The following is a 22589-nucleotide window of genomic DNA, read 5'->3' as shown; positions in this document are numbered from 1 at the left end:
TTTGTTAAAGTACTCAAACAAGAGCCCAAGGGCTGTATTATCTCAGAATTTTAAAACATTACCACTTATTTCAGTGGAAGACATTTTTAGGAGCTTCCTATGCTCCCCAAATAGTAGCCTGTTATAAAAAAACAGCACAGATTCCTACTAACATGGATGCAGTTCTTTCAGTAATGATTAATTGATAACCATACCCCGCTACATAACAAGGGATTTTCCTTTGTTAATTATAGTATGACAGGTTACCATATATTTTCCAAAACTCTTTCTAAAAAGAGTGTACTCCGGGCATGTGACATCAGTGTTTATGTAATTAAGCCTTTAATGCAAAAAAAAGAAAAGTGTCCCCCTCCCCCATCAATGAAAACAATATAGACAATGCAGATGATTATCATTCCAGTAAACCAGGAGTACTGTAAGAGGACATCCTAATGCACAGGTGGCAAATACAGAGCCACTGGTGTGATGACCCTCATCTCAAGGTGGTCAGCAGCTTGGGAGGTGTGAGAGATATTAATAGAAATTGATTCTTGTAAATGCAAATGGAAGTGCCTTGTAAGAAGAAGTAGGATTATCAAATGAAACTCCTTGTAAAGTTGAATTCATGAAATCTGACTGGGTGTCCCCCAGGTGTGACTGTACTTGATTGAGACCCTAGTATTTCGTATGAGAAAGTTGGGAAGAGGTAACTGGTAGAGACTCCAGGACCTATGCCAATAATGATTTGTTTCGAATACAAAAGACCATTGTTATAGTTTCCAGTAGAATGTTAACCTTTGATCTAGTCTTCCTCCTGATTGGTCCCTGTATTCTGACTACAGATAACACTATAATTCAATTACACTCTTGCCAGTTGAAATTGCACTATATATTGCTTAATTACATCTCTCTGGATGGCCCCGAACAACTTCCATAAACGCTAATTTTGCACAGGCCTTCATTTGTGGCCTAACAGATTCAGTGGCCGCTCTGTCAAGCCACTTCTGGCGTGAGACCAGAGAGCCACGTGGTCAGGACACAGAGGGCCTCTTCTTCCCCTTTGCTGCGCAGGAGGTGACGCGTGCAGTTATCTACGAGCTGTGCTCATTGACGAGGAATAGTTTAAAGGAAGCCTGTTTTATGACAGTTAAAAAAGAGGTTGCCCTGTCTGCCGGGCCTTTCTGCCAACTCTGATTAGTGTCTGGGTTTGCAAAAAGACAAAACAAAACAAAACAAAAAAAAGATTGTGTAGGGGCAGAGAAAGTTCTGGTCAAGACTGAGTTTCTTCACCTTGGCCCATGAGTGCTGTCGGCTGAGGTGTGAAAGGCTGATGATGAGTCTGTGCTCTGAGCAGTTCCTAATTGATCCCGTCCACGTCTCTGAGGTACATCAGCATGTAGCATCAGCAGTAACAGAGTAGCAGAACCTGAACACATTCCTGTTCCCATGGCGGTTATGATTTTGTTCAGAAGGGAGCCCCAGTGGAGGTTTGGAGGTGTCTGAGGGGCTGAGCTGTCAAAGACTGCCCCTTGTGCAGAGAGGCCAGAACGCCCACTGTGGCATCGCTGGTCTGCAGCCATCCTTCTGTTTTCCCCTTGCTGGCGGGTCTGTCTCCTGCTCCTTGGTGCAAGGAGAGTGCCTCATTTTCTATACTCTGAAACCGAGTTTGTATAAGACTGGAGTTATTTGTTTCTTAAATACTTGCTATATTGGTAGGTATAGGAACAGACTTGCAAAATTGCATGCACTTGATATTTTCTTGTTGGAGGATTTTCTTTTTTTAATAATAGTTGTGGACAGTCAGGTTTTAATTTCTTCTGAATTGACTTTTGGCAAATTATATTTTTCTAAAAATTTGTCTATTTTACTGACATTGTCAATTTTGTTAGCTTTAAATTTGGCCATTTTATATTATCTAAAATAGTATGTTAGAATTATTCACTTCTTGAATGTTTGGTAGAATTAACTTGTAAAAAGCATTTGGCCTGGTATTTTCTCTGTGGAAAAATTTTTAAGCTATGATTCAGTTTCTTTAGAGGACTATTCACATGACTTTTTTTTTTTTTTTTTTGAGACAGAGTCTCGCTTTCTTGCCTAGGCTAGAGTGAGTGCCGTGGCGTCAGCCTAGCTCACAGCAACCTCAAACTCCTGGGCTCAAGCAATCCTCCTGCCTCAGCCTCCCGAGTAGCTGGGACTACAGGCACGAGCCACCATGCCCGGCTGATTTTTATATTATATATATTAGTTGGCCAATTAATTTCTTTCTGTTTTTATGGTAGAGACGAGGTCTCGCTCAGGCTGGTTTTGAACTCCTGACCTTGAGCAATCCGCCCGCCTCGGCCTCCCAGAGTGCTAGGATTACAGGCGTGAGCCACCGCGCCCGGCCCACATGACTTTTTGTTTGTTATTTTATCCAGTGATTTGTTTTTGTGGATTTTTTTTAGCAGTTTGATCAAAGTACCTACTCCAATATATGGAATTCTGGGTTTTATCTTTTTGAACACTTTGTTTGTCATTCAGAGTCATAGTTTTCTGTATGTTTTTCATAAGTCTCTTTTGGTAACATCAAAGAACTGGATTTCTTTATTTCATTCAAATTTTTTAGTTTAAACAGGTGAGTTTAATGCATTTATAAGTATAATTACTGGTATGCAGGTGTGTGTACTTATTTCTCCATTTTGTGTTGTTTTTTTTCTATTTAACTTTTGTTTTTGCTTTGCCGGCTTCTGTTGCATTGATCATCAATTTGTTGTTTTTTAAGTCTCTGTTAGGAAGTTCAGTATCTATTTCTATTCTTTTAAATGCCCATCCTTATATTTTTTAACACGCCTCCTTAAAACGAAAGCTAAAGGTAAATATGCCTTTAAAGAATTATATTTCTGTCTTCCTCTATAATACTTGAATCTTAGCATGCTTTACTTCCCATCACTGCCCATTCTTCCACATTATTTTGTTTAGTATTCTAGTATTATATTAATTTATATCTCCCAAATTGTTTTTTATTGACAATATTAATTTTGTTTAACCAATAATTTTAATTAACTGCTCTGCTCATAGTTGATTCTTTCATCCCACTTTTTTATTTTTTTTTTTGCTTGGTGTAGTTTCTTCCTTTAAAATTCTTTTGGTAATAGTCTTCTCAGTAATAAGTTGCATTAGTCATCTGAAAATTTTTCTTAAATGTTCTTAATCTTGAATGATAGTTTATCTTGTATAGGCTTGTAGGTTGGTAGCTATTCATAGGTATTATTTTTGGGACTTACCACCAATAAGAAGTCTGTTGATAGTCTGTTTTCTATCTCTGGTGGCTTTTAAATTTCCTCTTTATCTTTCATGTTCTACAGTTTCACTGTGTTGTTTCTAGGGTGGATTTGTTTTGATGTATCCTGGGGACTCCGTGTGTATCTTTAAGAGGGCTCAAGTTTTTCATTCTGAAAGATTCCTAGCCATTTTCTCTTTCGCTGTTGCCTTGGCTTCCTCCTCTATATTTTCTGGAATTCCTAAAGAAGTGTGTTGGACCTTGTCATTCTGTCTTCCTTGTCTCTTAATTCATCTTTCATATTTTTTACTTATATCTCACTATGCAGCATTCTGGGTGAATTCTTCAGGTTCATCTTCCTCTTGTCTTCTATTTAATCTGTCCACTTAATTTTTAGTTTTATTGGCTGTATTCTTTGTTTTGGTTTGTATTTGGTTCTTTTCAAAATTTCCCATTCTTTTTTTCTTTTCTTTCATTAAGGTTTCTATTTCTTCCCTTTCCCTTTTAATTATGTAAAACATATCATATATGCCCAAATATATTTCTGAATAGACAAATATTTACTAATATTAATGGGTTGATTTAGTTATATGTATAAGCACTTATGTAAAATAGTATATTCATTTATGAATTTCTTATCTAATTGGCACATTGTGTGAAATAATTTTATTCAAGCTTTTTACATTTATTTCTGTTTCTATCATGCAAGCTACTTTTTGTGTAATCATGGCATTCTAGAGCAGTTGTAGAGCATTTGGGAATGTTGATAAGATGCAGATTCATATTTGTAGGTTTCCGTTCTGTATGTCTAACAACCTCTCAGGTATTGCTCACACTTATGTGGACCCCACTTTTTAAGTGGCAAGGTTTTGGAGCACATTCTCCTCACTTGTAAGTTGTTTTAAATACAGTATTTTAAAAATCCACATATGATGCTGTCAACAGGTATTTCATTCCATGTCAAAGAACCTCATTTACATGATAAAAGATTGTTCTTCACAAGATTATATTTCTGAATTGTACAACATGTACACTTTGTATAAATGAAGATAGACTAAGTTATACTGCAATAAGGAACAGTCCTGAAATGTCAGTAGTTTGAAACACAAAGGTTTATTTCTTGCACTCACTATAAGTTCTCCCCAGCTCTGCAGAGGGTTCTGGTCCTTGTCATCTTCACTCTTGGACATGAGTTTAATCAGTCTCCATTCTTACCAGTGGCCAGGAAAGGTGGGAGAGATACAGGGAATTGTGTACTGGCTCTCAGACTTTTTCCCAGAGTGACACATGTCATTTCTCATATTTATTGGCCAAAGGAAGCCATGTGACCATGAGTGACTTCAAGGGGCATCACTAAGCCTATTATGGGCTCAATTGGAGAACCAAAATATTTCTGAATAACCCTAATGACTACCACATGCATACTAATGTGCTTTTGGAAGTGATCTTTAAAAGGCTTTCAATAAAATCCTATAGTATTTGCCTTTTATGTGGTCTTAGCCCCCAAAATAATTACTAAACCTGTATTAAATTTTGGTTTTGAGCCTTTAAATATTCTCAGGTGACCTCTGTAAGCATCAAAAGCTAGCACTGATCGAGGTAATCTGCTAGCGCAGTGGTTTCAATGTAGGCTTCATTTTAGAATCACCTGGGAAACTTTTTATTACCGCAGGTCACACCGCAGACCAATTAAATTGGAATAACTGGAGGTGGGGCCCAGGCATCTGTAGTTGTAAAATTCCCCCGGGTGATTTCAATGTGCATCCAAAATTGGAAACCTTTGTGCTAATCTGTCTTCCCAAAAGAGGGCTTTGTTGTTCAAAATAAAATAATAGGATGTCCCCCAAGAGAAACTTATTGTTTCTTTTATATTGTTCTGTTAATCCCAGGTATTAGGACACACATTTTCTCTTTTGTTGCATCTGGTTGTTCTATTTTGATTTGTCTCCTCCTATGCTTGTAATTTTTTTTTTTTTTAATAGGAGCGAATCATCTGCAGGGAATGTGTGTGGAGTGTGGAATTGAGCGTTCTGTGAGATTTTGCCCTTGGTAATGCTGGGCTTTCGCGTTGCATGTGTGCATGTGTGTTGACTTCTGGTTTGGGATTTTAGTAGTAAGTGCATAGCAGAAATTTGGCACTACACCTGCGGTGTGCAGAGGTCTGTAGGTTTGATTTCTCACAGTGTGTGTGTGTGTGTATATGTGGTTTTATAAACATATAGGGGGCTTCCTAGCACACTGAGGGCTTCTCTGCCATTGGGTGAATTTTCTCAAACCCTCTTCATGGGGATCTTCATGTATGTCTAACAGCCTCTCAGGTATTGCTCACACTTATGTGGACCCCACTTTTTAAGTGGCAAGGTTTTGGAGCACATTCTCCTCACTTGTATGTTGTTTTAAATACAGTATTTTAAAAATCCACATATGATGCTGTCAACAAGTATTTCATTCCATGTCAAAGAACCTCATTTACATGATGAAAGATTGTTCTTCACAAGATTATATTTCTGAATTGTACAACATGTACACTTTGTATAAATGAAGATAGACTCAGTTATACTGCAATAAGGAACTGCAATAAGGAATAAGCATTGCTTCATGAGGCAAGCAATACTTAGGGATGGTACCTTTCTGTAGGGGGTCTCACTTTCAGCTTACAGCTTTTACTAGGGGGGAGGGCCATTAAAACCCAAGTCCCAACCCCATGTCTTTCCTATATCTGGATCTTTGCCCCTGGGCTACTCTAGAGTGAACTTGAACTTGTTTCACTGTTGAGTTTGCTCTTTGTTTCTGGCACTCAGGGTTTTCCTTTTCTTTCAACCTTGGCTCCACATAAAAAAAAAAAAAAAAAAGAAGTGTTATCTTTTTCAGCTTTCTGTTTATTCATTCTGTATAAAGGGGACTCCTGGCAGTTGGGTCTGTCCTGTTGCCAAAAGTTTCCCCCTTAAGCAATGCATAGTTTTATCACATGGCCTGCTCTGAGATTTTCTGAAATGATTGTTCTGTGAAAACACTACCAGGTTTCCCCAACCAGTTTCACTTATGCAATTACTGAGAGAAGGAAAGCTAATCAACAGCATAAAGAGGAAAGCTATCTGTGTTTAAGCACTTATTTCCTGCCCAGAGAAGAGCCTGAATTCTCCTATGTTGTCTAGCATCCTATCCTACAGGGACTGTGAAAGCACAAGAGAACCTAGAGCATGCAACTAAATGTCACACTTGAATCTCTCATTTGCATTCAACAAATTTAAAATTTTTAAAAATGATTATAAAAACAATGAAAAATAATTATTGTTAACATTTGTGGGTTTTGTTTTTTGTTTTTTTTTGAAACAGTATATCTCTTTCTCTCTGTCACCCAGACTGGAGTGCAGTGGCATGATCACTGCTCACGGCAGCCTCAAACTCTTGGGCTCAAGCAATCCTCCTATTTCAGCTACCTGAGTAGCTGGGACTACAGTCATGCACAACCACACCTGGATAATTTTTAAAATTTTTTTGTAGAGGTGGGGTCTTGCTATATTGTCCAGGCTGGTCTCAAACTCCCGGTCTCAAGCGATCCTCCCACCTCAGCCTCCCGGTGTGCTAGGATTACAGGCATGAGCCATCACACCTGGCCTGTGTATTCTCTATATGTATATTTGTTTATTACACATATGTATATATTTTTAATTCTAACTTTTTTTACTGAATAGTCTAAAACAAGTATTTCCCCATGTTACTGAGTCTTTGGACACTTTTTTAATAAAGCTATATGAATCATAGTCTTTGTTCTAGAAGTTACTTAAGATCACCTATTTGGAGGCATTTTCCCCCTACTTTTTCACAATTAAGACACTGCTGAGATCACACTTATATATTACTCTTTGGCTACATGTCTGATTATATTTCCTTAGGTTAAATTTATAGGACTGGAATTGCTAGGTCAGAAGGTAGGAATATTTTTACTATATCTTGCCAAATTACTTTTCAGAAAGGTTGGGCTGGTCTTTCTGTCTGTTAACCCCATATGAGGGTACCTTTATTAATAGTATGAGCTTGTTAACATTGAATATCATTGCATTTTTGTCTTCAATAATTTCATAGGTGAAAAACTGAACATTATTTTTAAATGTTCTATTTAGTAGTAAGAAAACATTTTATTTCCATTTTTTATCTTTTACTTTTTTGTTGTTCTAGAATTGCCCATATAAAACCCTTATGCCTATTTTGTGTGTGAGAAGTGGATTGGGACATTTTTCTTATTGATAGATACATCAGGTCTCTTTTTAAATGAAAGATGTGCTGATCTTTTGTTATAATCATTGCAAATAGGTTTTTCAGGCTATAATTTTTATTTTGTTTTTAGTGTTCCAGAAGTTAATTTCCTGTAGTCATATTTATTGTTCTTATGTCTTGCTCAATTGCTCACGTGCCTATAAAATCTTCCTCTAGCCTAATTTTGATTTATCTTCTCTTTTTTGTTTTTATAGTTTAATTTTTTACATGTAATTTTATCTTTCTAAATTTTATTTTTGTGTATGGTGTAAAATCGAGATCTTATTTTTTTCTGTAAGAGGAATTCCAGCAACATATTTTTGTAGTCCATAGCCAAGTTCCTCTGATGGTGTTTCTCAGAAGGCTCTTATTTGTATTGGTTATCATTATCTTTCATATACTCATACATTATTGTCTTCTTCCTTTCCTCACCGAGCATTTATTAGCTATTGATTTTGATAAAATTTTTATTTTACTATGTAATAAATTACCCCAAAATATAGCATCTTAAAATAATAAACATCTATTATCTCTCAGTTTCTGTGGACCCGGAATTCAGGATAGGAAATCGGGAGTGGTTTAGCTAGGTGATTCTGGCTCAAGGTCTTCCATGAGGTTATAGTTGAGGTACCAGCTGGAGCTGTAGTCATCTGGAGGCTTGACTGGGGCCAGAGGATCTGATTCTAGGAGAGCTCACTCATATGGCTGTTGGTAGGAGGGCTCAGTTCCTTGATGGCTGTTGACAGGTAGCCATAGTTCCTCACCATGTGGACTTTTCCATAGGGAGGATTGAGCGTCCTTATAACATGGCATCTGGCTTCCCCCAGACTGCGTGATCCAAGAGAGAGAATAAAGCAGGAGAAGTCAGTGTTTTTTATGACCTAGTCTTGGAAATGGCATTCCATCACTTCTGCCGTATTGTACTGGTCCCAGAGAGCAACCCTGAGATAATGTGGGAGGGGACAACCTGTGCAGTATGAATTATGAAGAGGCAGGATCACTGAGAGCCTCTTGGAGGCTGGTTACCACACTTTTTTTTCCTAAGAAAAGAAATTTAGAGTCATTATTTCTCCCTTTGTATAGATGCCTTCCTATTCAATATCATTCTGTCATTTAGCCCAAGGGCAGCATTTGAAAGTTTCTTTTTCTCTTAGTTTTCTGTCCTACAAACCATATCTGATTCTTAGATTTAAAACCCAGTGGAGTTTTTTCATCTGAGGCTTTACTGTCACTGTCATTACAACTAGCTCGAGGACAAATTTTCCTTCATATACTAGTATATTATCTTTTTACTTTCCTCGTCTAGCATTTATTGGCTATTGATTTTTTTAATGCACAACTTTCAGTGGAAGGATATTGATTTTGATGAAGTAATAAAAGAAATATAAATTGCAAAGAAATAAAACTTAGAGTTTTTATGTGTATATACTTATATGCCTGTAAAAAATTGGCACAAATACGTATGTGCTCATATACATGAGCACACACACTGTCTTTGAATAGCAGGGAAGAATCTCAAAGTTTTAGAGGGGGGAGGGAAGGTCCCAGAGAAAGAAAGAAACTTACCCAAGGCCACACAGTCATACATAGTTAATGAAAAGCTTTCCACCCTCCATCCCAAGCCTGACTCACTAATTTGTAAAATATAGAAAATGACACTGGGCGGCTACGTGTTTGAAGTTAGAGTGTGTCTAGAAGGGAGAGGGAGTTCTCAGCAAGGTTTGGAGGCTGGAGGTCTCACTCTGCTTCTGTCCCTTTGCTTCCCTGCACTTTGGCTGTGGCTCTTCCCGGTCAACTCCAATTTGGACTGGTAGGAGCCAGAAAGTGCTGAGCACACATCAGAGTGTGGGTAATTAGGCAGTTTCTTGGCTCCCAAGAGCCACTGACTTGTTTGTGGATTGCGATCCATGACTCCCTCCATCATGCATTTTCAGAAAGCAAACTGGCAATCAAGTAGTAATTGTTTCCTTCTGTGCTTCTGTGTGGATTTCTCATTCCGAAGACTGCCTGGCAAGGAGGAAATTGGCTCTGAAAAAAGTAAAGGGACCTGGAATTAGACATCAGGCCTGCAGTGTGGTGCATGTGGCAGCCCTACAGCTCACATTTTCCAGTAGAGTCCTGATTTCAAATATTTTATCCTAGTGGCCTTATAAATAATCCAGGTGCCCTAGAAATTCCACCATCTAAAGCTTGTTTTCTGGAGTGTTTCTTATTGCTGGAAAAAAGCGCAGGAATCCTTTGTTAGACTGTGTCACCCCAGTTTTGGTTTGAAAAATATATCACTGTACTTATGGGAAGACTTTTTTTGTTGTCATTGTTAAATGGTGGGGTTTAGAAAGGTGAAAATGGTCCTATTTGGGGCATATCAAATTAGAAATAGGTGACCCAATATCCTAGATCTCTGAGGAAATGTAAGCACTCTTTCTCTTTAGATATTAACATTTATTGAAGTTTGTATGGAGGCGTTCAGTCAGATTCCTCTGCAACATCTACTGGGTGGAGGCATGATACTGGGAATCAGCTAAATATGACACATCAGCTAAATATGTCAGTCAGCTAAATATGACACAAATTCTGCTTTCAGAGAGTTCCCCTCCCACAATGGGAGATGAAGTATGGATACATATAATAATACAAGTTTTAAAGCATAGGTAGGTTGGGGACTATAGAGATCTCCCAATTGGGAAGATCCAGAAAATTGCCAGTTCACTAAACTCTCACCAAAATGAGTGTAGTAATTATTATCTATTGATGGGTGATAAACTAACCCAAATACAGTGGCTTAAAGCAACCACTGCCATTTATTGCTTTATAATTCCATGATTTGGGCAGTGTTCTGCAGGGATGGCTCAGCCCTGTCCCACATGGTGTCAGCTGGGGTGGCTCACTGAGGCCAGAGAATCCAAGATGGCTTCCTTCACACATCTGTCACCACAGCCGGGAGGGCTGGGGCAATTGGGGCTGTCATTCCAGCAGGGTAACTGGGCTTTGTTACATGGTCTTTAGGGTCGAAGAGTGGAAGCTGTCAGACCTCTTAAGGCCCAGGCCCAGAACTGTCACAGTCACTTCCACCGTATTCTGTTGATCAGAGCGAGTCCCCAGCCCAGCTCAGAGTCAAGATCCACCCTTTGATGAGAAGAGTAGGATGCACATACACGAATAGAGGAATCTTTGGCGGCCATTCATTCAATCTACTAAAAAGTTAACTGAAAATAAATCTATTGCTCTAAAAGCTGAAGAGCGAGATCTCATTGCCGTGACTAGCGTATTTTGGTCACTGGTAAGGGCTGGCTGTATTTTCCCAGTTGTCTGTGGTGTGAGCTTCTTGCCCATCTCAGTGGGCACAGTCACTCACCTCTGACATGCCTTTTCTACCTCACCCAGCCCAGAATTAGATAAAGGGAATTTCTGCAAAGTTTACATTGAGAGTGATTCTGCTGAGGCCCAGGTAGCCTTCTAGGCTTCTTATTTAAAGACAGGATCTCACAGTGTTGTCCAGGCTGAAGAGCAGTGGCTATTCACAAATGCAATCATTGTATACTACTGCCTCGAACTCTTTGGCTCATACAGTCCTCCTGCCTTGGCTTTCCAAGTAGCTAGAACTACAGGTGCACACCACCACGCCCAGTCCATTCCAAGCTACTTATCTGTCCCTTTCACCTCTCCTTTGCTCTCCTCCACTACCCTTGCTCGTTACCAGTTCCTTCCCCTTGGCATCCACCATTCTTACTGAGGTCCTGCCCCTCTCTCTTGTTCCAGGCACTAAAACAGGTGCAGATATTAGTGATGGTACTTGTGAGCCTGGACTGGCTTCCCCAGCCTCCTACGTGAACCCCTTCCCAGTGCTCCATCTCGTCGAGGACTTGAGGCTGGCCCTGGAGATGCTGGAGCTTCCTCAGGAGAGAGCAGCCCTCCTGAGCCAGATCCCTGGCCCAACAGCTGCCTACATAAAGGAGTGGTTTGAGGAGAGCTTGGTGAGTAGGCCCACGGCCTGACTGCGGAACCAGCAGGGAACATGGTTACACAGCCCACAGAATGCCACCACTAACTGGGGCTGGTGACTCATCTGTAACCTTCCAGCCTTTTCTGCTTCCCAGCCAGCTTTGACCAACCCCTGCTGGGTGGTCCGTCTTAAGTTATACACCCTGTGTTCTTGTGGTCCACGGTCACTGTCTCCTGAGGAGAGGAAGCCCAGGGCCAGAGAAGGACAGGCATCAAAAATTTCACATACCACCTGCAACCCCAGGTGTGCTACTTATGGAGTATACTCCCTGGCTGGGGTCTGCAGCCTCGGCTGGATCCCACTACCCTTGTTTCTTGCCACTAACTAAAGCCTGGTGACATCATTCATTTCTATACTTCTGCCCCTACTTTTGGCCCTCAAACTACTTCCTGTCCCTAGAGTGGAATGCAGATTTGCTAACTCTTCTCCTGCTCTCTCGAGATCAGGCCCACAGACCTGACCCACTAGTCTCTAGGGGAAGCAGATACGTAAACAAAGCTACAGCTTCCCTGTGGAGGAAAACTTTAGGAGGCTAGTAATCTGTAGGAATGGCCCACGGGGGAGGTGATCTGGAATGTGACCATTCTAGGGCTAGAGACAGGACAGTGGAAAGCCAGAGGCAGTGTGTGATTACCTAAACTGAGTTTGAGGGTGTGAAGAATGGAATACAGTCTTCTAAAGCTAGAGTCCTGCAGAGCTGATTCAAAATTGAAAGTAGGCACAGATGTGGGAGGGCATGAACAGAAGCATTAAATTGGGAGAGAGGGCTTGATGTTGGAGACCAAAGAGCTTGGGATCCTCTTGTCCAAAGGCCAAGTCACCTTGTGATTAAATGGACTGTTTCCCAGATGTCCTAGCTAACTGTTCAGGAAGCCTGTCAATACAGTCTGTCAATACAGTCTCATCCCCAGGCTGTCCTCTGAACACTGAACAATTCTTCATTATGTTCATTATATGTTTTGTTCAATATTTTCATTGCATAGGCTGTCTGCCTGGTGTGTGTAATATACTTATACCAGTGTGGTAGGCAGAATAATGCCTCCCCAAAGATGTCTATATACTAATCACATAACTGTCAATATGTTGCCTTACACAGCAAATGGCAGCAGATGAAATTTGCAAATCAGCTGCAGGTTGCAAATCCGCTGACCATAAAGTAGGAAGAGTAGCCTGAATTATCCAAGTGGGCCCAGTATAATCACAAGGGTCCTTATAAGAGCCTTCTCTACTGTTCTCTGAATGCTTGCATTAGACAACAGAGCCTTATTTCATTTGCTCCCTGTCAGCTCTGCTCAGGATCTTACTGTCATCACATAACCACGAGATCCACTAAAGTCTCTTCCCAAACAAAAGCACAATCTGCCTGTAGCACAGAAAATAGCTGGTTTTTATTCCTCCCTATACAGTTTATGATACCTATGGATGTTCCTCAGTCATCTTGTATAGATGTACCTCAGTTTATAAGACCATTTCTCTAATTTTTGACATTTAGATTATTTTTAATCTTTCTCTAATATATGGCATTGCCACAGTGAATATCTTTGTCCAGAAATATTTGTCCTTATCTCTAGATGTGTCCTAAAAGTAGAATTACTGAGTTCACATGTGGTTACCAGATAAAATATAGGATGCCCAGTTAAATTTGATTTTAGATAAGCAGTGAATAATTTTTAATAAGTATACCCATGCAATTTAATAAATCTGACAGCTCTAATCCAAAGGTATTAATGTCTGTAAGCCTTTTGACACATTTTTCCAAATCACTTTTCAGAAAGATTTTACACATTTATAGGGAGGCAGGGTTTGAGGTGAGTCTATTGTACTGCATCCTGATCAACAGTAATCATTTAAGATTTAAAAAATAGCTTTAATTTCTTAGGAGAGAATATTTTCCTATCATTTTTGCATTTTGCATTTCTTTCTTTAGTAGAAAGGCTAAAATTTGTTTATTAGCTTATTAGTATTTATTCTGTGCATAGAAAAAGAATTCATCCCCTATATATACATATTCACATGTGCAATATTTTTCTTATATATTTAAGTTATAAAAAAATACCCCCCAAATAGAAGATTTTAAAGGAGAGGTAAAAAAAAAAAATTAGTTCTAATATTTTTTCCCCCACACATCCCAGTGATTACCTTAAGCCCCTTGGGTGGGTGTAATCCCACCCCAGTGTATTCATATTCTGTGCCCTTCTTCTATTAGGATTTTAGTGCTGCTTTTCTTATCTATTTGAATGACCTTTTATTAGCCTTTGTTTTATTCGTAGCACCTATTTTCCTCACTTTGTTATTTAGTGATTATGGTGCTTTTTGAGGCATAGATTTTTAAAGATTGTAATTAACTCTGTCAGTCTTTCCTGTTTTGGTTTCTTGTTTTCCTTTTGGCTCTAGAAAGGCTTTTCCCAGTCTCAGATCAAGTAACTATTCACCTGTGTCCCCCTCCAGTAGGTGTATGGTTTGATTTTTATCTTAGAGTGTGGTATAAAAAATGGATTTAACTTTTAAAATAGTTTTTGGAATTTAAAAATATTTTTGATCCAAAGGCAGTTGATGTGGTTGTTGGTTTTTGTAAGATGCATTGCAGAAAACAGCTTGCATTCAGAGTTACAGATCTGTTTGAGGGTTATTTACAATGGTTTGGGGAATGCCTGCCTTTGGAGGGAAGATTTCCCTAAAAGTTATTGCGTTCATAAATCTTTTAGAGTAATTATGGCCATCAGCAACCTATGAATGGTGTACTTTTTGGGGGTCAGAAGTTCATATAAACATTCCAGGATATGAGGGCTGGATGTTAAGGTTTTGATTCTGGACAGAGCTTATCTGCATTTAGGTCTCACAGACCCAAGGTCATTTTACAGTCTGTCTGTACACACATTCCACACTAGGTCTTAATCTGTATGGAAATAGAATTCAGAGCAGTGAACGAACTCACCGGGTGTCTTAGATTGGAACTTTTAGTTAGAAATTGCTACTCAGCTTTTGGTCAATGGCCCGGCAGCTTTGGTATCCCCTGGTAGCTTGTAAAAAATGTGGAATATGGGTCCCCCCACAACTGCTGATCCATATTCAGGTGACTTATATGCACATTAAAGTTTCAGAAACATTGCTTTAAACCATAGAGACTCACTTGAATTATTTGCTAAGAAGTCACATGTGGATTAGGCTTGAAATTGGAACTGGTGAGGCAGTTTGAAGGGTCAGGCAGGACGGACCAGTGCTTTCTCCCTCCTGATGTCTGCGCATCCCTTGCAGGTTTGCTCCGTCCTCTGCAGGCTCACTGGCTTTGGCGTATACCCCACGGTTACTGCTCTGTCATAACACTGGCCTGACATGGCCCAGCTCCGCCTCAGGACATCTCTATCAGTTGGGATACTTTCTCCAGAAAAGTGGTGTAAACAATAAGGTTTATATACTACTGACAGGATGTCGAGAGGATGGGCAGTCCCAGGGATAAATCAGTGGCTCTGGGTGACCTCAAGGGCTCTGGCTCTTGTCATCTTTCTGCCCCACCATCCTCGAGGGGTTGGTTTTTCCTCAGGCACGCCCCCGAACAGTTGCAAGATGGCGACTGGAGCTCTAGGCAGGGTCCACATACAGACACAACTGTACACCTGTGTCCAGAGGCGGGGAACAGTTTTAGTGTGTCCTTTCTTTTTTCTTTTAATCAGTTGAGAAAATCTTTCTCTGAAACCCTCCAGCAGACTTTCTATTTTGTCTCAACGGAAAGGATTTGTTCGCATGTGCACGCCCTAGCTGCAGTCAAGGCTGGGAAAGCAAGTATTGGCGCTTCCATTTGCCACAGTGGGAGGTGGCCTCTGGCAGAAAGGAAAGATGATGAAGGTGGGGGTGGGGGGAGGGAGAATGATCCTCAGGATGGCAGTCCGGTGTGACTGCCACAAACATCCATGAGGTTTGAATTTATTCTTCTCATTGACTGACAATTTTTTTTTTCCATATTATGTCCTTGCTGTTTTTTGTTTGTTTTTAAAAAAACTCAAATTCCTAAAGGAAAGGTTCCTATTGGCTAGCTCGTGATTTTTGAGCTAAGTCCTCCAGACCCATGAAAAAATGTTAAGTGCAAAAGAAATAGGAATTGAAGACTTTTAATTTAAGCACAGCTATGGATTATCTTCTCTTGGGTCAGCTGTCCACCCGTGGCCAGAGGGGAAGGGATATGCGGTAGGAAATGTGGGCTTGTACGGTTGCTGTTCATTGGGGACTATGGACCTCCCGGCACTGTGGCATCTGTAGTCCACAAGAAAAGTGGGCTGCAGAAGAGGCAGTGGAGGATGTAGAGGCGCAGTTGGTCATTAGAATAGGACAAATAGCAGAGTAGTCTTGGGCCCTCCCTCATGTCTTAAATAGAGAGGGAGCTCCTGGTGCTAGAGCATCGCCGAAGGCAGCTGTGTTTCTTTAGAGTGGGGCTAGTTCCCCTTCTGCTGGGTCCTGCCAGGGCTGAGACACAGCTGGACCAGCATGGTCAGCAGCAATACGAGGGCCGTTGGCCAGGATTCTCTGCCTAGAGATGGGGATAAATTGGCCAGACTCATCCTAAAGACCAAATGGCACAGACCTGCTTCGGATTCGGTGGTGCTGGGTTGTGAGTGAGTTCCCAGGACTCTGGGGCCTGAACTGGTGTCCTGCCCCTTGGCAATCAGTACAAGGAGGAGAAGTGGGCTCCAGGCTCCAAAGGGCATGCGTGAGGCTTTCTGAGCTGGGGATACCCACTGGGGCCTCAGTATGGCAAGGAACAAACAGTCAGGATTCCCTTTGTCTAGGGGAAGTATCTATATCTGAATTCCCAGCCTAGCCCACAATACTCTGGGTGTGTCTTTCTTTCTTTCCTTTTTTTTTTTTGGAGACAGAGTATTGCTGCATTGTCCCGGGTAGAGTACAGTGGCATCATCATAGCTCACAGCAACCTCAAACTCCTGGGCTCAAGTGGTCCTCCTGCCTTAGCCTCCCAAGTAGCTGGGACTGTAGGTGTGCACCACCACACCTGGCTAATTTTTCTATTTTTAGTAGACACGAGGACTTGATCTTGCTCAGGCTGGTCTCTAACTCCTGGCCTTAAGTAATCCTCCTGCCTTGGGGCCCAGACTGCTAGGTTTACAGGGTGAGCCATGTACCCAGCTTGGGCATGTCTTTGGAATGGGGGTATATGGAGTAGGAGTGGCTACCCAGCAGGAGCTCAGACTTTGCTTTGCAAGGTTGCAGGTATCCTGGTCAGTGTGCGTGGGCAGGGGGAGGCAAACTGAACCAGAGTGGGACAGTATGGGAGGTAGGATGAAGTTAAAATGCCAGGGCTCTACCTTGGCACTGCCACTCACTTTTATGTGACTTTGGATGAACCAATTCTTTGTCGGGACTCCGTTTCCCAACTGGAAATGACAGCTGGCATCTGCACATCTGGCCAAGCATCCAATCCTGCAGTTTGTCCTAAGGGCTATACTGAGTGGCCTCATTGTAAGCACTAGCCTTTGCCTCTCTCAGTCTAGGTTTCCAAGGTGGAGACAGGATACGAACTTATGTGCGGCTGCATTGGTTTCCAAAGTGGAGACAGGATATGAACTTATGTGCGGCTGCCCCTGTGTCAGAGCTCGACTGAGGCCAGCGAGGAGGCAAACCTGTTGACCATATTGAACGGCCAGAGGAGTTGTCCTCCTGAACCAGCAGCCTCTGCTGGGCCCGGCCGGGCTGGGAGCTAGGCCCCATCCCGGGTGTGTGCTCACCTCTGAGAGCCCAGCAGTCAGTAAAGGGGCCGTCAGTTACCTTTTTAACTAGTCTTTCTAGAAACAAAGAGAACCCAGACCCAGGCCGGGGACACAGCCACCCCCCTCTTCAGCTCCAAACTACCTTGTCACAGATGGTGGCTTCTTCAGCGCCCAGCTCCTCAAACAAAGCCAGTGCGTTCCTGCCAGATTCCACTTGCAATCTTTCCTTCTGGCCAAGCGGCAAATCTGTTTACCATATTGAAAAGCCAGAGGAGTTGCGAAAAAGGTGGGGAGAAAAGCTGTTTTATGAATTATAAAATGCGAATTTGAGTTTCTCTTGCCATGTGATTCATTTCTATAATATATCTCCCTTCTCCACGCAGGGCAGGGAACAAAAGACAGGGCTGGATATGTGCATGTTGAACATTTTAATTCTGAAAAGTTACAAATAGGAGTTTTGTGGGAAAACCTTTTCCTCTGGATCTGAAAAGAGAGAAGGGAAAATTGGCTTATTAAAAATAAAAAACCAAAAACGTAGAGCCTATGTGAGCGAGTTTACAGCACGTGTTGTGATAGGTGTGAACTTGGGTGCTGAGGAGGGAGTAGGTGTTAGGGTTTTCTTTCACAGGGATAGGGGTGGCATCAGCCGTGGTTCTTTGTCCCTCTGCAGTGCTGGAAGAAGCCACTAGGTGGGAGTCGGGGACAAATTCTGGGAAGCGTAAGGCCCAAGGAATAAGGTAGATTGTGGGCTTTATATGAGAAAATAGCTTTTTTTGTTGTTGTTTTTAGATTAGAAAGATGACGTAAGCACTTCCCATTAGTGAAGCTGCTAGACAGTGCACCTGGGTCAGCTGGCAAAGAGCTCTCTCCCATTTTCCTTGGAAACCAGTGGACAAAGGGCGGGGGCAGGCGGGAAGGGCTCCACTCTCTGGGGTTGGGGAGAAGAGACAGGGAGGGCTCTAACCCACATGGGCACACAGACTTGACCTTCCATTGTGGATGGTGAGAAAACCTCTCAAAACTCCTTGACTGCAGTGCCTCTCACTGGGGTGCTAGTGGGTGGCCCTCTCCCTCCCAGTAGGCATTTCCTGACCCGCAGGGTCTGCCAGGCTCTGCACCGCAGATCAGAGGCTTTCAGACCCTGCAAATTTAGCAGTTTTAGTTTTCCTGGAGTTTGATTTTCTCCCCCCTCAAATGTAAATTTACCCTACTAAATTCTAGTGATCTGGTTCCTTTTAGACCTGACCTAAAGAGACTATTTCAGCCCCTAAGCACCAATGTTTATAAATGACCAAGAATGTGCAAACACTGGTGAAAGAGCAAATAAATCCTTCCCCACTGAATTTCCTGCTGCAGGCCCAGGGACATGGTGGGTGATGTTGCCAGGTTAGCATAACTTGAGGTCTGAGCATGTAGACACCCACTTACCCTCCGCCCCCAAAGACCTGCCAGACCACACCACTGGGAGCCTTCTGCCCTTTCAGACACTCACTAGTGGGCAGGCTCCAGAGAATTCACGTTCCCAGGCCAACTTGCTCAGTCCCCTGTGCTTCAAGGAACTTCTGAAAGTGGTTTTCTAATCCCTTGCTACTCCAAATGTGGTCCTGGGACCAGGAATATAAGCATCACCTGGGGGCTTGTTGGCACTGCCGTGGCCTGCATTTGACCCACTGCCTATTTCTTATGCCCCATCAGCTAAGAATGATTTGTTAACATTTTTCAGTGATTGAGGGGAAAAAAAATCACAAGAGTATTTTATGATGTGAAATGATATAAAATTCAAATTTTGGTGTCCATAAGTAAAGTTCTACTGGAACACAGCTACACATTGGTGTAGGTGTTGGCTGTGGCCTCTTTCACATTACTAATAGCAGAGCTGAGTATGGCAGAGACTGCATGGCCCACCAAGCCTAAAATAGTTGCCATTTGGACCTTCACAGGAAAAGTCTGCTGACCCTTGCCCTAACCCACTTTGGTGGCGGGTTCTCCATGTTTGCGTGCCATAGGGACTTGGGCTGCAGTAGCCAGGAGAGTGCTTTGTGATCAGGACTTCCTCTCCTGGGCTCTTCCCTCCCCCCCTTCCCTCCCTTCTCATTGGCATTAGGCCCACGGTGGTGCAACACCTCTGTTAAAGGACATGGCTTGATTCTGACTTACAAGGTGGTGACCTGGCAGCTGCCGCCCAGAGGCCAAGGCTCAGGGCTGAGCAGAGCCCAGGATGTAGGCGATAGGTCAGCAGAACAGCACATGACCCACAGGACTCCTGCCAGTCCAGTTCTGCCCAGCGATAAGATGCTGCTGACTGCTGGAAGGCACCAGGATTCAGGGAACGCTCCCTCCCCCTTCAGCCATTCCCACAAGTACCTGGAATTCCAGCCAGGTAGGTGACAATCCCAGGGTTCTCTTATAGATACCCCAGGTTAGGGGCGGGGACAACCTACAGTGAGGTCCCCTATCCAAACCTGACCATCCTGGCCTCTTAGCTGTGTTTCTGCCCCTTATTTGTGTACCCTTTGTGGTTCCTGAGGCCTCCTGTCTTCAGAGATGGGTCCCTGAGACTCTGCCTCACAGGAGCAGTGCAATGGAAGCAGGAAGCCCAGGCTCCCACCCCCAATAATAAGGGCAGCCTAAGCCTTTGGGAACAACTGCTTAGGCCAGATGACACTCAGGCTTCTAACCTTTTGGGAGTCATAGGCCATTTTGATCATCTGAGAAAATTGTTTTAGAGAAATAGATATTTGTGCATACAAATAGCACTCTGTATATATTTTATGCACATATTCGGGGGCTTACCTGATTCCCTGAAGCCCTTCTGTGGACCACTATGAGGCCATGCTGGCCAGGGCAGCCTGGGGTGGTGCAGCCACAGGTTTGCTCCCAGGCAGGTGAGGGAGCCGGCACCTGCCTGCTGCCCCTGGGGGACTAGGAGTGAGGGGAGGCACCCTCAGCTTCCGAACCCCTGAAATCTTACACATCCCCCCCCCCCTTTCCCTCCTGCCAGCTGCACAGAGATGCCTTGCTCCTAGATCTTTTTGGAGTTTTAATTTGTGGATTTTTTAGTTGAATTACAATATAAGTAAGATGTATTTGGGTGTTTAAAAAAAAAAGGCGGAGGTAAGAATTGCTACTTGAAGATACCATGAAAATATGTCAAGAATTTAGCTGCAGTTTGTCCAGATTCCTCCCTCCCTCCCTCCCTCTTCTCTTGTGCCTGTCTCTCTCCACCCTCTCCTCGCCCCACACAAACCCCTCCTTCTCCATCACAAGTGAGTTGAGCTAATAGATGTCTTTTCCTCTTTAACCCAGGGAGATAGTCCTTTAAGTCTCTCTTTTCTCCAGGTAGAATTTTAGTCGTCTTTTGCTGGTCTTACCATGTAAGCCTCATTTTTTCATCCAAAGAATGTTTAGGTTCCTGCTGTGTACCAAGAACTGTGCTAGACGTGTAAGTTGGAGAAGTGAGCCAGAAATCAGACGCACTCCCTGCAGTCTGGTGCAGAAAACAGATGTGTGGACAGTCAGCTGTGGTTCAGCACCATGGGGCAACTGGTGAAGCAGAGGGGTGGGTGCTCAGCAGGGGTGAAGGAGGGGTGCCTGGGCCAGGCTTCACGGCAGCCGGGAGTCAGGAAGGAGGGTGAGATACCGCTGTGGTGGCCACCCTGTCTCCTTTTTCTTCCTCTCTCATCCCAGAGCATAAAGAAGGGCATGAGCTCCCCCAAGGAGAGTGGGATCTCCTGTCCTGCAGGTGCTGGGACTCTGCCTGCCTCTCCCTGCCAGCCTCCAAATCGGCTCCCCTGCCTCTTCTTCCCTGAGGCCCAGATATACCTTTGCTACATACCATGTGGTAATTCTTTATTTACCCAGGGCAGGAAGGCGGTTTCATTTGCCTTGGGTGCTAGGCAAATGAGTATTTACTAAATGAATTTCTTCATTTGACTTTCCCAGGCTTTTAGACAGAAAAGAAAACAGCCTACCCACCCCTGCAAGCTTAGAGATGTTCTTCATTGCCACTTCCCGTGGCAGTCTGGGTGGGTCCCAGGCCGTGCTCTGGAGCTGGGCCGGAGGTGAGAAGGAAGGGGCTAGAGCTCCGAGAGTGGGCTCTGCTTTTCCTTTCTGGCCTCTGTATGGGTGTGTCTCTAGGAATTTACTCCTCCCTCATGCCAGCTGCTGGCCTGAGCCCTCCTCCCCGCCACCTCCCTGATGTCTATGGGCTGAGCCAGCCTGCCGGAAGGTGCTGCAGGCATTGTTTTGCCCCGTGTTTCAGGCCCTGCCCCTGGCTGTGGTGACTGGGTGCCCTGCCGAGGGGCATGCTGACATCCAGTAGAGCCTGCTCTATAGGCTGGGAGTTCCAGGAAACCCCCCAGGGGACCCCCAAGAGCACCAGGAAGGCCCAGCCACTGCGAGATGGGCGTCTGTGAGTCCTTACCACAGCAGAGCTCAGGGCCCTTGCGTGTAACCACAGCTCCCGCCGCGCCCACATCAAAGGTCACTTTCATGATCAGTCATAGCCAAAGGCCGTACATTAAGGGCTGGGTCAGGAAGAAAAGCTGCTTTTAAAATGGGAGTAAGAGGAGGAGATGGGGGTGGCATCTGGGGAGTGCTGGAGGGGCCACCCTGGAAAGCCAGCATGTGACCCGCCCTGTCAGTAAGAGAACAGACACAGCTCCCTGTCTAGCCAGCTCTCCAAGGCTCCTGCCTACCCAGGGCTGCTCCCTAAGTGTCATGGAAATGCACAGGACCGGCCTCACCCTTTCCACCTCCTTGGTTTGTAAAGCAGGTAGTCCAAAGCCCAGAGCCGGGGCAGGCAGCCAGGGAGGCAGCACCCTCCCCCAGCCCCGGGGACAGAATGTGGCCCCAGGGAGCTTGGAGTGGGGACTGACCTCAGCCCAGGGCCAGACTCCCCTGAGGCTGCAGCAGTTGGTCTCTGGCCATAGTGACACGGGCGCCAAGGACAGCAAACACCCCGCACGGAGCCCCGCACACAGCAGGGCCGAGGACTCAGACTGGAGCTGGTTCTGAATCTGTTCTTTTTTGGAAACAACAAGCTTTCCTCAGGGCACAGCCTGTCGCTCCTCTGGAAAAGGGGTAGGCGTGGGCTTCGGGGCGGGGGTCAGGCTGTGTGTGGGAACCGGCAAGCTCCTCCAAGAGCGGCACTTATTTTTAGTCTTCTCCCCAGTCCCAAATAAACTGAGAGCAGCTGGGAGCCCTGGGTAAATGCAGAGTGAAGCAGAGACAGGAAATCGGGGCTCTCAGTAATGAGTTCCAGCCACACCAGAAGGGGGAAGCCAGACAAGGAATTTTCTTCAGGACTGTTTCCCTCTGGCGGGCTCTGGTATTATCCCTGAGAAGAACGTTCCTGTGTGTGTGCACGCGTGTG

At 43.7% G+C, this 22589-nt stretch overlaps 1 protein-coding gene across 7 annotated transcripts in view; it reads left to right on the top strand.

The window, feature by feature from the left end:
• The window catches only part of PPFIBP2 (PPFIB scaffold protein 2), a 135234-nt gene that overhangs the window by 36033 nt on the left and 76612 nt on the right, over nt 1-22589 (top strand). For 4 of the 7 annotated variants that reach the window (XM_012744180.3, XM_076002212.1, XM_012744181.3 and 1 more), the window contains exon 3: nt 11255-11469. The exons of 2 other annotated variants lie outside the window; for them this stretch is intronic. In XM_012744180.3, coding sequence (XP_012599634.2) covers nt 11255-11469 — 215 coding nt within the window. Of the gene's footprint in view, nt 1-11254; nt 11470-22340; nt 22545-22589 lie in introns of those variants that run through there. One more of the 7 variants, XM_076002215.1, reaches the window with a different exon arrangement.

The sequence above is a fragment of the Microcebus murinus genome, chromosome 4 (assembly GCF_040939455.1).
Source record: "Microcebus murinus isolate Inina chromosome 4, M.murinus_Inina_mat1.0, whole genome shotgun sequence".
Classification (NCBI taxonomy): domain Eukaryota; kingdom Metazoa; phylum Chordata; class Mammalia; order Primates; family Cheirogaleidae; genus Microcebus; species Microcebus murinus.
This window is presented reverse-complemented; position numbering and strand designations above follow the sequence as displayed.